Raw genomic sequence first — 15,435 nt, 5'->3', positions numbered from 1 at the left:
GGTACTTCTACATCCAGGCGGTCAGCACGGCCGGACGCAACTTCTCCCGCTCCCCGCCAGGTACTGTGAGAGGGCTGCGGGCGGGCGGGATGGACACCCTGCCCCGGCTGCCCCCGGTGTCCTCGGAGGAGCCGGCGGAGCTGCACACTCCTTCCCTTTTTCTCTTTCCCCTTTCCCCCTTCCCTCTTCCTTTTCCTCCTCTCCCTGCTTCCGACCGCTGGCTGCCCCACTCTCCTCCAGCCCCACTCAGCATCCGCCTGCTCCAGAGCCGGCCGGGACACGCAGGTCCGGTGGCGGGCGGGTGAGCGGAGCACATGCTCAAATCCCTCCTTTCTCCTGGTGCAGCTCAGTGCCTCCTTCCGTCGAGCTCCGCGTCTTGCCCATAGCCTTGAAAGTGTGTGATTTACAGCAGCAAGCTCGAATAAACCAGCGCTCTTGGTAAAGAAATCCCAGAACCCTGCTGAGAAGCGCTGATGTCATTATCTGCTGTAGTGGTGAACACACACCAGTTGCTTACAGCGTCTGTCTCAACACAGCACTCTGGGCTCCGTTATCCTACTGCTGCTTTATTAAGAAGGACCAATTTTCCTCTTGTTTACTCAGCACAAGCACAAACCTTCCTCTGACACTTCTTCCGAGGGTGGAAACTGGGGTTTGTTCTCGCAGTCCGGTGACATGCTGCCAGTCAGCTGTTCTCTGCTGCAAGTTAATTCCACAAACTCTGTATTAGTAGTTGTAATTTAGAATAAAACCCACTTTTGCATTTAGGATTTCATCATGAGATAGACATGCAGTGGAAATCCTGTGTTGCTAATGTATGTAATAAGGAAGAGCTCATTATTTTGCTCTGTGTTATTTACTGTTGATATAGATGGTACTGAGAAATTACCTACCGAGTGTGCATGGACTCTTCCTGTCTTGCAGCTAGCAGGCTGCTGCTTGTGCAGTTAAACAGTAGACATCTGTCATACAGCTTACGTCTTCAGTCAGACAGAACCCCACAGACTTCAGGTCTGGACTTTCTCCAGCTGCTGTGCAACTTGGTGCTGGATTGCAGCACAACATCAGTACTACTGACATGTACTGAAGAATGCAACTGCACATTCACTCAGCCACGTGGGGAGAGCCTTGGGTTCAAACAACTGGCTGTTAAAGATAAAAAGGTGTGAAGCTCATTTGGATTCTCATGCTAGTTTAAATCCTCCAAGATAAACTTGATAGGAGGTAGGTACTGAGAACCTAGCTTTGACCTCAGTGTGTTCATGTTAGTATTTATACTAATAAGTTCTGCGTCTTTAGAGTGTTTCCGGGTCCTGACGCCATCTGGCATGGAGTGGTCTCCATTCACACAATGACATTCTGTAGGCTCCACTCTGAGGTGGTGCATGCGTGCTGCCAACACGGAAGAGCTGCTGGTTTGGCCCACACTAACTGCCAGGAATTATTTAGGAGCCAAGGATCTTTAAACAATGTAGTGGTACAGCTGATCATATTCCATCACATGAGCACTGTTTAATGTACTCATACAGACACGGGCTGTAAATTTCAGTTCTCAAATGATTTGAGATGTTCAAATTCTGTTTGTAAAATGTCAGTAGGAATTGCAGTTGGTAATATTTGTTAGGGCACTAATTTCCAGTATAAACTAATTACATCTCAAAATATCCCTGCTGGGATAGTTAAATAAATCTGCCTTCTTTGCCTTAGGCTTTACTGGTAAGACCAGCCTTCAGGAATCCCAGGCCCCTGAGACCAGAGGGAAAGTCTGGTACAAGGAAGACTTACCCCTGGTAGAAGAGGAACTGGTTAAGGAACACTTAAATATCTGGACATGCCCAGGTGTGGTGCCTGATGGCATGCACCCAGAAGTGCTCAGGGAGCTGGCTAATATCCTTGTGAGGCCACTCGTGATCATCTCTGGAAGATCACAGCAAACAGGAGAGATTCCTGAAGACAGGAATAAGTCACATGAAATTCAGTCTGAACACAAGAAAAAATTGTGCTGTGAAGGTGGTCAGACACTGGGGTGAATTACCCAGAGAGATTATGGAGTCTCCATTTGTGGAGGTGCCATTCATAGAAATTGTTGTGGCGTTTCAGTCTATTAGCATTGCTTGAGCTACACTTGCCCAGGGAAATGTCATACTGCATAGCTGTATTGCTCATGTCCCTTCAGCCTACTACCGAGGCAAGCAGGAAGGTTTCCACTCATCATTCCTCTGAAAAAGAAGTACCGCATATTGGGAGCAATTTTAACATTCCTCTACCTCTGAGAGGTCAGAGGTGCACTTCTGGAAATCATTCCGGACTGATACTTAATCAAATGAGGGCTTCTCATCATACATCTGCTAGCTACTGAAGGCAATATTCTGCATTTCTTAGTTGGTGGGAGTGCTGTTTGCCACACTGGCATTCCAAGAAGGAATGTCACGTGTCCCTTAGCAACTTCAGTTGGCGTGGTCCTTGAATAGTAAGAAAACTGATTATAAATAATCGACATTTTATATTCTTACATTGGAACGCAAAGCAGAAGAGGGTGTGTTCAGCTGTGAGAGAGTCTTCCGCTCACAGACACTGACCATATGCTTATTGATTGAGGGATCAGCTCTTGACAACAACATCTGGAAGAATCCGAGTTACTCAGGGTAACTGTTCTCTGTGAAGAGGCATCGCATGTCAGGAAATACATGTCTGAAATCATAAGGGTTGTGCCTAATTTAATCTGGAGACTCTTGCACAGTAGTTGACTTGAATCTGATTTCAAGATGCAGTGCTCTAAAAAGACATGATTAAATGACTGTTGTATTTACCACATCAGTGTGTTTATTTGTGGATGCAAAGTATATTAAAATATGGATTGTATAGAATTAACTGCAACATCTCAGTCAGTCAGTGCTGTTGGGACGCATTGGAATTTTAATAACATCTTGATTTTATCTGGATTTTTTCAGTTCCATGTCTTTCTGTATACTGCTTTGTGGAACATGCATTCATTTGTTTGGTTTGCAAAGGTTAGACTGTAATATTTTGTGAATAACTTGTCCCTTCTTTTTTTGAAGAATAAAGTTGATGCTGACCATTTGTGACAGAAATAAGGAACATAACAGATTTATGTTTATGCATATTCCTGTTGTCTCCAAGACATTCCATGCCCTGTTAAAATATCACACTGCATTAACGATGAAATGATGGTGATCTTTAAGCATAGGTCAGACAGATGTCCAGGGTAAATCTCTATCTACTATCATTCTCTTATCCCTGCTTTTCAGTAGCTGGGACTTTAAATTTGCGAGACAGTCAGCTGCAGCCCAAAGGTGGATTTATATCTGACTCCTGCATGCTGCAACTGCCTTTCCACAAGCTGGCAAGTATTCTTTTCTCCTGTTATTTTAACTTGGTTTCCTAACTGTCTTACTCCAGAGACCACTAACTTGAAAACTTAATATTAAACCTAATATTTGCTTCAAAATACTGTTAGCATTTCCTTCTGTCTTGTAATCATTATTTAACTTTTTATCTCCATCTACAGGTTTTCCATTTATTAGGTATGTGATGATCAAGAAAATTTGCTAGGATGATATTCCATCACTTTCCATCACTGGAAATTTATTTTACCAACTTGGTATAATTGAAAAATTTCTAGTGCAAAGTTAAATAAAATTCCATGGACTTAATCCAATAGAGTTTGCTGTCACTTTTATTTTGCATATGTGATTCTATGAGCTTAAAGTGCTTTTGTCTGGTTTTATTTTGCTCTTTTCAGGAAGAACAGAGTTTAAAGTGGTAATTAAAGCACTTTCTCCAAAAGAAGTCACCAGAATTTACACGCCTCGGCCTTTGGATAGAAATGATGGCACATTTCTAATGCGGTATCGAATGTATGGGAGTGTCAGAAAAGGGTTAAAAATTGACATACTTTATGGTGATCAGCATGTAGCACAATCTCCTTATATTTTAAAAGGTGAGGCTATGTTTTTTATTTGATATATAGTAGTAGCCACAGAAATGCTATGGATTAATTTTAGGAAGAGGTGGGAAATTAGAGGTCTGTTTGCCCTTGTTCATGTGCTCTCCTCACAAATATTATTACACAGAGAAGTAAGCAGTGACAATCTCTGTACATTGCCAACTTACAGGACTTAGATGCATAAGTATGTAGATTTTGGCCCCTGACATTAAGGTGATGTGTCTGGGTATTTCCTCTTCCCTCTTGCATGGGGGAATGGATCTCTTCAGATTTGGTAGGAAATAAGAGAGCAGTGCTCATATTTTTACTGTTTCCAAGCAAGTATTCACTTAAACATTGTGTTATTTTTATCTAAAGTAGAAAATACTACTTGCAAAAGCAAGGAGTTTGTGGTGTCCCTGACACTATATATTTCAGCTATCTGTGATTTCTAAAAAGCATGATCCTTCATAACAACAAAGACAGTATTTTTTTAACCAGACAATATTTAACTTCCTTTCCATTAGCCCAGTTTAATTCAGTGCAGACCTATACTATAAAAAAAATATTTAAAAGGAGGGAAAACAAAGCAAATTACTCTCTCATTCCAGATCTGCTTCTTTATCTTCCTTCTCTTGCTCTCAAATGGACAGCTGTTTAGCAAAGGAAAACATAAAGTTACTTCTCTGGAGAGCCTTGTTTCAGTTCACCACTCCAAGGAGAATCTGGTCATGTTTTTTGGTTTTTTCTTTTCAATAGCATTTCCTAAATATAAACTTAGAAATCTCTTCAAACTGAAATGAAACTGTCCTGAGTCCTCAAGGTAGGTAGTAGTATGTTTTGGTTTTGCTGATGCACATTTGCCAGCAGCCACGAAACTATGACACAGGACAGAACCTGTTTAGATTAGAAGTCTATGAAATCAGGGCTTTTTCTCATGCTCTACGAGGCTCTTGCTCACACCTCTGCTTATAAAGGACAGAAAGAATACCTGATTATACATAAGAGAAAACACCTTATACCACAGGTAGAGACTATTGCATCACAGTTCTGAATTAAGCTAAAATTGAAACTCTTTAATACCTGAGCTTTGGTAGTTATGGACAGTTAGAACAATTCTGTATTACAATACCCTACATGCTTGGCAGATAGCACAGTAATAGAGCTTCATTTTGCAGACTAATTTTACCCTGAGAACAAAAAAATTGAGCATTTTGATTTCTGAAAAGAGAAGAATGTGGCTGTTTTCTCAGTTACGCTGCTAAACCCCGGAAATGTTACAGGGAGCATGATTTCCCAGGAAAACTTTAGGAAATTTGGAATAAAAAATATCAAGCCACTGTAATGTCTACATTTATATGACCATGTGTTTAGGGAATTATGACTGATGTAGAATCACAAATACAGACTCTCAGTGCTTTGTTTTCTGCAGGACCAGTTTATCATGAATATTGTGACTGTCCTGAAGAGGACCCTGAGATCTGGCAGAATGTTATGTCTTGTCCATCCCAAGAACCTCGGATTACAAAGGACTTCACTTCTTTCCCCACCATTGACCTTCAGCGAATGCTTAAGGAAATCCCAGCAAAGTTCAGTCAGACAAGAGGTGCTATTGTTCATTACACTATTCTCAATAATCGCATCTACCGTCGCTCCTTAGGGAAGTATACAGACTTCAAAATGTTCTCCGATGAAATGCTCCTGTCACTGGCAAGAAAGGTATCAGTTTTCATCATGTAGAACTATTCAGTCATGTTCTAATATGGCAATACTGCATTTGTTGTATCTTCAGATTTATAATCCCTCAAGTAAGATTTGACTTGTGTTTTTTTCATCAAGATGACAGTATATCTTAGGGATAACATTAGGGAGATGAACTTGACAGTAATTAAATTGCTAGGAAAGCTGCAGGGGCAAAGGCCCAGCTCTGCAAGGCTTTTGCTGGTCTCCGTGAGTGTTCCTTTCATACTTATGGGGCAGAAACTTGAAATTCATCCCTTAAGCTCAGCTAAATCTATTAACTAACTAGGAGGTTTATTGATACTGCATGACATAAGAGAACCAAGGAATATATGTGACAAACAACTTCTATCTTTGTTATTATCCTTTCTTGGGTATACATTTAGGTTCACCTTCCTGATGTGGAGTTCTATCTTAATGTTGGAGATTGGCCAGTTGAGTATCGGAAAGCTAATGATACACCTGGTCCTATACCTGTCATTTCATGGTGTGGCTCTTTGGATTCAAGAGACATAGTCCTTCCAACGTATGATGTAACCCACTCGACTCTAGAAACCCTACGTGGAGTCACAAATGATCTCCTTTCTATTCAAGGAAATACAGGTAAATGAGAGATCATGGATTTAAATAAAGAATTTGTAAATTCTATCAAAGCAGCAAGTTGCATTCAAATAATGTGTTAAAGTCTTTAGTTCACAAGTGCCTTAGGAGGTCTCTTAATACAAGCAGGTCAGTCTTTGCAGAGTGTAAACACTTTTAACACCACTGCTAAGCAGGTGTTTAATATGGATTTAGAGCCACAGTTTAAGTCCAGTTTACAATAATGGTGAATTTTAACTTAAAGGTATCCAGAAGATAGCTACTGTGACCTGTCAAAAGAAAAGTAAATACAATTAAAAGGCCTTTCTCCTCAGCAAAGGACTTGAATATGTTCTTTTTAATCAAATAGTAATTCTTTTCCTGACAGTGATGTGGCCCAATGTCCTGTTTACATAAAAATGAATTTGAATCCCAAAAGAAGTAAACTAGTACTATGCTGCAGCCTCTTTCAAGTAAGAAAATACTGTCTGTATATAAAAAAAAAACCCACCTCAGAGTGGGATCTTCTAAATTGTTTTTCTTTGAAGGAAGAGGCAGTTTTACTGACTCTTCCTCCCCCCCAGGAAATTAATGAATACTTAGGGATCAGATAAATGGCATGAACAATACTTCAGGAGCAAAACTTGAGTTAGGAGATACTTCTTTGTATTTTATTAGTTCACAGTTTCTCTTTTATTTATTAGCTTTTAAATTAGTTTAGTTCAGTTACCTGTTTGAAGCACTGTGTTTACTGATTTAATACAGCTGCTTTTCCTGTTAAAAGATGGCAAGAGCTTATTCCACTTTAGAAGGTCCTTTAACGAAATTTCCAGTAGAAGGATGAGGAAGGATGTATTTCATGTTTTTAAAAGCAGGCAGTAACCAGAGATGAAGTCTTTCAGGCTCTTGCTAAGTATTTTGAGGACATAATATAGCCAGTTTTTCCATCTTAAGTCATCATTAAGTGATTCCTCAAAGACCTAACTAAATTGCTAAGCGACAGAAATAAATTTTACTAAAGAAATTTCGGTTATTGTGGCAGGCTTTATGGATGGGGAATTACTTTAATTATTAGTATTTTACTTACACAATTTGATTATAATACCGTATGTAGCTTGCAAGATGTTTCAAGTTATTTAAATATAAAATTGTTGAGTGGAAAAGCAATTCTCTGATTTTCCTTTTATGAGTGGTTCAGTTTCTCATCCCAAAATTCAAGCCAGAACTGGGAGTGTAAACCCATGACAAATAAAAAATTATGGATTCACTACAAGAAGTCATGCCTCGTTTACCATGTCTCTGAGCATAATGCCACAATCATAGTATGTTCCTTATTTGCACTACACATACCATGAACATTTCATTACTGTTTGCTTTTAACTTACCACTCAATGCTCATAGGCCCATTCTGGGAAAACAAAACTGAACGAGCTTTATTCAGAGGTCGAGACAGCCGAGAAGAACGTCTCCATCTTGTCAAGTTATCCAAGGAAAATCCAGAACTACTAGATGCTGGAATAACAGGATATTTCTTCTTCAGAGAAAAAGAAAAAGAGCTGGGAAAGGTTCCACTGATGGGCTTCTTTGACTTCTTTAAGGTAGCATGCAAATTACAGTCTTGGATTAAGTTTGCTTCAGGTTCCTACCAACTGAGAAGACAAGGCTTACTTTTGTTAATTCCATTCAGTAAACAAAATAGACGGGTGATTTTGTTGCACTTTTTAACACACAAATTCCACTGCAGCAGGGGTAAAAAAAGTAAAAAGGACAGAGTTCTGTAAAAAGCCATTATAATACATGGCAATTGAAGTTCTGTTAAGAGATTAATGTATCAGAAATGCTGTAACAGCCGTGAGCATTTACTGCCAGAGCAGTACATTCATGGTTATTTTTAGTGTAATGTTTCAGGTTATTTTATATAATAATATGTTTCAGAATATTCTACATAAGTACATAATTTTAAATCAGAATAAATTTAATCTTTTTGAATTTAAGCATAGATTAGTTTTATTTCATTCCCAGCTCTACTCCCTTCTCTATTCCAGGAAACTTTAATAGAATATCCATCAAGCAGTTCATGTGACACACAGGTTCTTGACTGTCAGTCTTGGGTTGAAAACAAATCTTTTTTTCAAGTATGTTACCCAGAACACCATGAAACTACACCTGCTTAACATTAAAACAGGTTTGAAGATGAGAATTAATAAACACAATTAAGCCTTGCCTGTGAAAATAAGCAGACAGAGTTCCTATTCTGGCTTGCATTGTTTAACCTTTTTTCCTTCTATCTTCATATTGTAGTACAAATACCAAGTGAATGTAGATGGGACTGTAGCAGCTTACAGGTTTCCATACCTCTTGCTGGGTGACAGTCTAGTATTGAAGCAAGATTCCCAGTACTATGAACACTTTTATATTGGATTGAAACCTTGGAAACATTATGTTCCTGTCAAGAGAAACTTAGAGGACTTGCTGGAGAAAATAAAATGGGCTAAGGTAAGTTCCATTACTAATTCAAGTTCCAAGTGACAAGCAAATATGTAAATAATTTATCTTAATATTCTCTTTTCCATTTGCATGAACTTGATATTGAGATCCTGGGATAAAGGAATTACATTTTGTTGTTAATATAAGATGGGAAGGCCTTAATTCAAGTAACCATCTCTATTGAGGGAAATGCTTAAGAATTCATTTTAGGTATGTGCAGAAGTGTTTAGTGAGTCAGAGTCTTGGTATACTGACTAATGCAGCTAATCTTCAAAGAAACACCCAGAATCCTAGATACCACTTAAATAATTCTTTTATCATTTTTGGGTCTTGACTAGAACAGAAGTCACTGCATGTTTGGTTTGAATGTACAAAAAATTGCTGCTCTGTAACATGCTCAGAATGAGACCATTCTGTAACCAAACCAGTATCATAGTGAGATTGAAAACACCACTTGTGCTTTAAGTTTAGCTATTGGATTAAAAAGCATAGGAAAAGATTCTGTTCTGAGAGTACTGTTGTTCTTCATGAAGAATCAGATGAGAATACTTAAAGTTTTGAAATAGAGACCTAAAACACCTGGGAGTAAATACATGAATGGAAGTGGAGTTATTTTTTTAAAGGAAGACATTGGATTGCACAGGAAAGGACAACACTGTGGCTTTGTCCTCTGTAAAACTAAGTACGTCTGGGAGATTTTGGACCTGATTTTGAAGAGACTTGTGGCTTGGACAGAACAGTAGAGCAGTAATCAATTGAGTTTTCAGAATGGTACAATTACCCATGAAAGCTGTTAGTGATAGCCCCAAGGGACCGGTTGTGACCATAAAAGCAATCTGGTATTTTTTAAAAATCTGCAAGTTAAAGTGTGCCTTTACAGTCTACCAGTAATTGCAGATTTGTTCCAGATTTGAATAGCCCCTTTAATAAAACTTCTAATGCCAGCCAGGCTTTGCGTAACTTGCTGATTGCTCTATTATTCATTCATTTCATCTCAATCTTCCAGGAAAATGATGAAGAAGCAAGAGAAATTGCTAAAGAAGGACAGTTAATAGCAAGAGAATTACTTCAGCCTCACAGGCTTTACTGCTACTATTACAAAGTGCTCGAGGTTTGTACAGTACATCCCTTTTGTTATTTTCCCCAACTGCTACTGATGCTATGAACTTCATATTCAATCAATAGCAGACATGGTTCATATTATTCACAGATCAGTGTGAAGAGTTTTCTTAAAACTTACTTCATTAACTGACATAATAGTTGTTTTACAGACTCAGATACCATGTTCTTTTGCCCCTATCCCCACAGTCAGTTTTCAGTGTCACATGGTGTGTGGTTTCTAATAGATGTAGGAGATAGGTAATCTGTACACAACTTTCTTCCTTTTTCCCTTCATACTTAACTCCTCATGAGTTACTCTGCTGTATTACAAACCAATGAATATATGGAAAAGAAATTCCAGAATTACAGCTAGTAGAGTGGTAAGGAGTGAAGCAGGCCAAACAGTCATTACTTCCCTAGGAGATGCAAATCTCTGGTGAAAGAAGTTTCTGTTCTCTGAAAGTACTAATTTCTTTTTCCTGTTTTGCTGTGCAGAGTTAGATCTCAGCTTCAGCAGCCGCAGGTTGACACACAGTTTGGAACTGTTCAGTGTACAAAAATGATAGCATTATCTGCATTCAGTGGTTAGAGGCACAAATAATGGCAATATTGAAATTACCATTAATAATAGGACAGGGGAAGACATTAAAGGTGGGTTTCAGAGGTAATGTAGCCTATTAGTAGGTGTGTTATAAAGACACGTTGTACACAGGTTGTAAACAATGACATAAGGAGCCTGGATAAAGGCAAGCTTGTGAGTGGAAGGGAGGAGGAAAATTTTGTTTCATGAATTATACGTTGGAGCTTATAGCATCCTTAAATGTTGTTTACATATTTCAGAAGTATGCCAAACGCCAAGCCAGCAAACCGGAAATACGGGATGGAATGGAACTTGTACCTCAGCCTGATGACAGAGACTCAGTATGCAGTTGCCACAGGAAAAAGCCTTTAAGGGAAGATCTGTAACTGTACCGGATGGAGAAAATCACCCACTTACAATGCAAGAATTCAAATAGGAATTAAGCTGTGAAATCTTAAGACGATTATGCACTAGCAAACATTCTTACTCACTTATTCTTCTTGTCTTGACATACCCTTTTTCACACTGACTCTGATCTACAAGGTTGGTTCCCAGAATTTTGTAACCTTGACCTCCACCAGACAGATACTGAGCCTGTAATGGGGAGCATCTAGGGCGTTTGTTTGATGTACTGCAGCATCAGGAAGAAGAGCGCAGTGCTGCCTGTGTACTAGCTGGGACCTAGTTACCAAAGTTTTATGAAGAACCAGTCATCCACAAAAGATCTTCCATGAGTCAGTGCAGGTTATTCTAAAGGAGCATTTGCAACATACTATAACAGTGTTATGATTTCTTCATAAAGTTTACCTCAGTGTTAGATTGTTTCTTGTATACAAAACAGTTTTCTAACTAGACAAAGAAAGTATTTGAGATTCACAGATATCAAATCTGCTGTTGCTTTGAGATTATTTTGTGGTCTGTGACAGATAACAGAATAAAAAGAACATGATAGACTATTTATCAATTTCAGAGGAAAAGGGAGGGGAGGGGGAAAGATCAGAATAATCTTTTATAAGCACCATGGCTGTGAATTACTAAAATTAAATGCTGCTTTAAAGCAGATTGGGTATCTAAAACAATCAAAGGGCTTTGAGTGCCAAGACACCACTGTGAAGACCTAACCGTGTCTGTGAATATAGGCGCAGATCCACAAATGGACTTAAGAACTTCAGGTGAGACCAGGTGAAATACTGGTGCCTTAGTTTAACAGTAGTCTACAGTATTCTAGGCTACTTGAGTATTCCCACATTGAAATTCGTTAGCAGAGTTGCGGACTGCCTAAGTTTAACTTCTGTGTAGAGCTAAGCATCTTTTCACTTGGATTCATGAACTACTTTCTCCTGTGCCTAAGTCCCCAGAGGGATATTGGCCATTTTCTAAATTTAGATCATACCTAACCTTATACTGAGATCATACAGCAGACCAGACTTCATTGTTTTGGTTCAAACATATGACAGATAAACCTATGCTGCATTTTCTATGTAAGAGTCTAGAGGTTAGAGACCGTACTAAGCAATTGGGAAGCCAATTGCCCTTATTGGTTTGATTCAAAGCCATTTTTCCAGAGAGTGCCTTAGCTCCAGTCTGGAGAAGAGGTCTTCAGGACTTCCTCTGAAGTTGTGCAGCCATGAAGCTAACAATACAAAATTCACAGGACCTACCAGAAGGAGCTGGTCTTACCACTGCAATAAAGTGTGCCTTTGGGTGTGGGGCAGAGGAAAAATCCTAGCCCTGGATGCAGCTCCCAGTACCTCTGCTGATTTTTACCCAAGTTTCTCTGCTTCAAAATGCATAAACAGTCCTGGAGCAACACACCAATTCTAATACCAAGACCAATGCCCACAAGCACCCATTTCTGTCCTCTGCATTTTTGTCTTGGCTAATGTAGCCTGCCTGAGCAGCTTCATACTTGGGTACACTCAGATAATGACTTAGGAATAGAATTGTCTGTGGAGAATTGTCTTAAGTCTGTGGGCTTGTTTAATTGGTGCCCAAAGTCTGGTGCAGGCTTCAGTCTTGGTTCTGCACTGCAAGTTACTCTTATAAAATACATGAAACAAAATTTCTGCACTAGAAGAGGAAGAAAGACTAGATTTTTCAGTATGCTAAATATAGGAAGAACTTCAGGTTTCTAAAGGGGTTCATGCAATTGTCCATCAGTCATTTATTACATTATGCCAGTTAAGAAAACACCTGGAACATGTTGCTCTACCCATCATTCTCTTTGTTCTGGTTCTAACACTATATATAGTGGTTGTATTTTTATTTAGCATGACAATCAGTCCTAGAATTTCAGACTATAAATACATGTTCAGCTCATCTGACGTAACATTTTCTACACCAAAATTCAGGAATTGCTGAAGACGACGCTTAAAACCGAATATGTGCTCCTCTTCTCTTCTCTGTATACAGTCATTTTTACTGTATGATATGATCTTATTTTGTGATATTATCATTATACCATGTGCCTTTTATATGCACCAGTATTTGTGGAAGTGGTGTGCTCGGCAAGGGCAATTAAGCAGACCAGATGGTTGAGCCATCAGGTTTTTTCCACCTCACACACACATTTCAAACCAAAAGTCCAAAAATGATCTGTTTATATTTTTGAAATGGGGAAAAAACAGGGGGAATCATGATGCATACTTTAAAGTTCTTTGGAAATACCTGTGTAGGAAAGCCTGACTTGAAGCAGAAGTCTTTCAAACTGGAAAAAAAATCAGATAAAATTTAAGTGGTCATGAATTCAAATAAATGTGAAGATTTCATCCCTCCTTTCTTCCCTCAGAAAAAAACAACACCTATTCTAAATGCTTCTCTGACAAAAACCCTTCCTTGCTTTTTTTAGTAAACATCACTTCAAAGCAAAGACTAGTTTGTCACAGAATGCCTTACAGATGCTTTTATAGCTTAGAGGCAAGGAATATCCTGAAAAATACTAATACATACATCTTCCTGCCAAAATTGAAAAACAGGAGAGACATTGGAGAACTTTCATTGAAAGTGCTTAGTCATTTGAGAAGATCTGCTTCAATTTATAACTACAGATCTTGCAAAGATAAAAGGTAAGGCAAAGAAGCCTCTCCTCTTTCCACTGGTGGTACTGTATGCAATTTAAATTATAATGAAGAGCAATTGCAACAATTGCCCCTCCAGGCCAGAAAAATGTCAGATCTATTTTAGTTTGATGGCAGGATGATACACTTTGGGCTGGAGTGTTACAGGAATTGCTAAATATTCAGTAAAACCTGTTTGTACAAGTAAAGCGTAATACATGCATTGCAAGGTATTTTTAAGCAACATAACATACATACACTAGTGTTTCTATTATTCTGTAGTAGTTCTTAAACAGCAACTGAGTAAATTTCTTGTACACCTAGCAGTTCATGGTGATTTTAAAAAGTTACTATACCACAGTACAGTAGTTTCAGCTTTTAATGCATAACAGGATTTACTACAGAGAGTAAAACCTGTCCTGTTTTCATCAATGGCAGTCATTTTTAACACACTTTAGAACTTATCACTGGTGACAGAGACACATTTATTTGTTTGAAATAGCATATCCTATAGTCCAGGGCCAATATTTTCAAACGCAGGAATTTACATAGAAATGGTCTGCATTCAAAAAAAGCGGGTCATGCAGGGTGTTTACTGCAGGTTCCTTATTTTCAGATCTCTTTAACCTAAACAGTAGTTTCATACACTGAACACGCCAGAAAATTACTCCTTTTATGTTATGTTATGTATATGTCCTAATATATTTAGGCACCCACGTCTGGAAATACTCACCCAACTTCAGTTTCATCTTGAAATGAGAAGTAGTAAATCATGATCTGTTGAACATAAAGGAGGTATAAATTCAGTACATTTTTGGACTGCATTTTTTGAGATTTACCTCAAGATAACTAACACACTAGTTTCATGGAAGTATTGTGCCAGGTCTGCCTTGTAGGTTCATAATTAAAAAAACCCTATAATCAAAGCTTGCCTGATGGAATGTTAGATTCAAGCATCCATCCTGGGAAGCATACGCCCAACATTTATTACATTAGAAAGTAAATTATTTAGTTAGGGAGGAGAGCTGACAGGGAAAACATACATCACCTGTTTGAGCATGTTTGCGAAGCTTGCAAAGAAATGATAATAAAGAAAAGAAGCATTACATAAACCTGGGGATATTATCAGCTCCTTTACTGCTTCAGCTTTTCAAAAGCATTCTCTGCAAGGGCAGTGATGAAGTGCAAGATTTTATAGGGACATGTTATTAAGTTCACAGGATTCAACCACTAGAATCTTCTTGTCTGTGAATACTTTTATAGCATTTTAATGAGGCTATATGAATACTAATGCTTGGCTTTTGTTTAAGTTGTTAATAATGTAAGAAAATCTGTACTACAGGGAGTAATGGCACTAATTCTGTATTTTGCTGTAAGAATAAGGGAAAAACGATTATATTGCATGTCTGTCTGAAGACATTTGAGACATCGGTAGCATATACATTGAGTCCCATCATGGAGTGGAAATAAGCAAGAGGTGTATTGGCAAGAGCGTGGCCAGCAGGTCAAGGGAGATGTTTCTTCCTTTCTGTTTTGCAGTTGTGAGTCTGCAGCTAGAGAACTGTATTCAATTTTGGACTCCCCTGTACAAAATACACTTTGACACAGTGGAGCAGATCCAGCCAAGGACCACCAAGGTGATAAAGGGGTTGGGGCACATTAAGTAGTAGGAGAAGCTGAGCGAGCTGGGTTAGATCAGCCTTAAAAAGAGAAGGCAGAGGACAGATTACCATGCTGAACTCTAAAGGGAGGGTGTAGGAAAGATGAAGCCAGACTTCCCAGAGGTACACAGCAGAAGGCCTGCAAACAACAGACACAAGATGCAACATGGAAAATTCCAATTAGATAAGGGAAAAAAATCTTCACAGTTAAAATCCCAAGGAGGTGAATCTTGGCCTACATGACCTCCAGATGTTCATTATTCTATGAACTACATTTCAGTCATA

General features: G+C 38.7%; 1 protein-coding gene across 1 annotated transcript; it reads left to right on the top strand.

Moving 5' to 3' along the window:
• Nucleotides 1-5: 5 nt before the first annotated feature.
• On the top strand, nucleotides 6-11,318 carry KDELC2 (KDEL (Lys-Asp-Glu-Leu) containing 2; the record flags this gene model as incomplete). The annotated part of the gene is made up of 8 exons (XM_010023196.1): nucleotides 6-60; nucleotides 3,764-3,961; nucleotides 5,379-5,665; nucleotides 6,073-6,289; nucleotides 7,667-7,863; nucleotides 8,567-8,761; nucleotides 9,759-9,863; nucleotides 10,694-11,318. Coding segments are annotated over 8 exons (1,380 nt in total), but the record flags the coding sequence as incomplete, so codon positions are not given.
• Between the last annotated feature and the right edge of the window lie 4,117 nt (nucleotides 11,319-15,435).

The sequence above is a fragment of the Nestor notabilis genome, unplaced genomic scaffold, assembly GCF_000696875.1.
Source record: "Nestor notabilis isolate BGI_N333 unplaced genomic scaffold, ASM69687v1 scaffold13731, whole genome shotgun sequence".
In the NCBI taxonomy this organism is placed as follows: domain Eukaryota; kingdom Metazoa; phylum Chordata; class Aves; order Psittaciformes; family Psittacidae; genus Nestor; species Nestor notabilis.
Note: the sequence above shows the minus strand (reverse complement) of the source record. Positions and strands in the feature narration are given on the sequence as shown.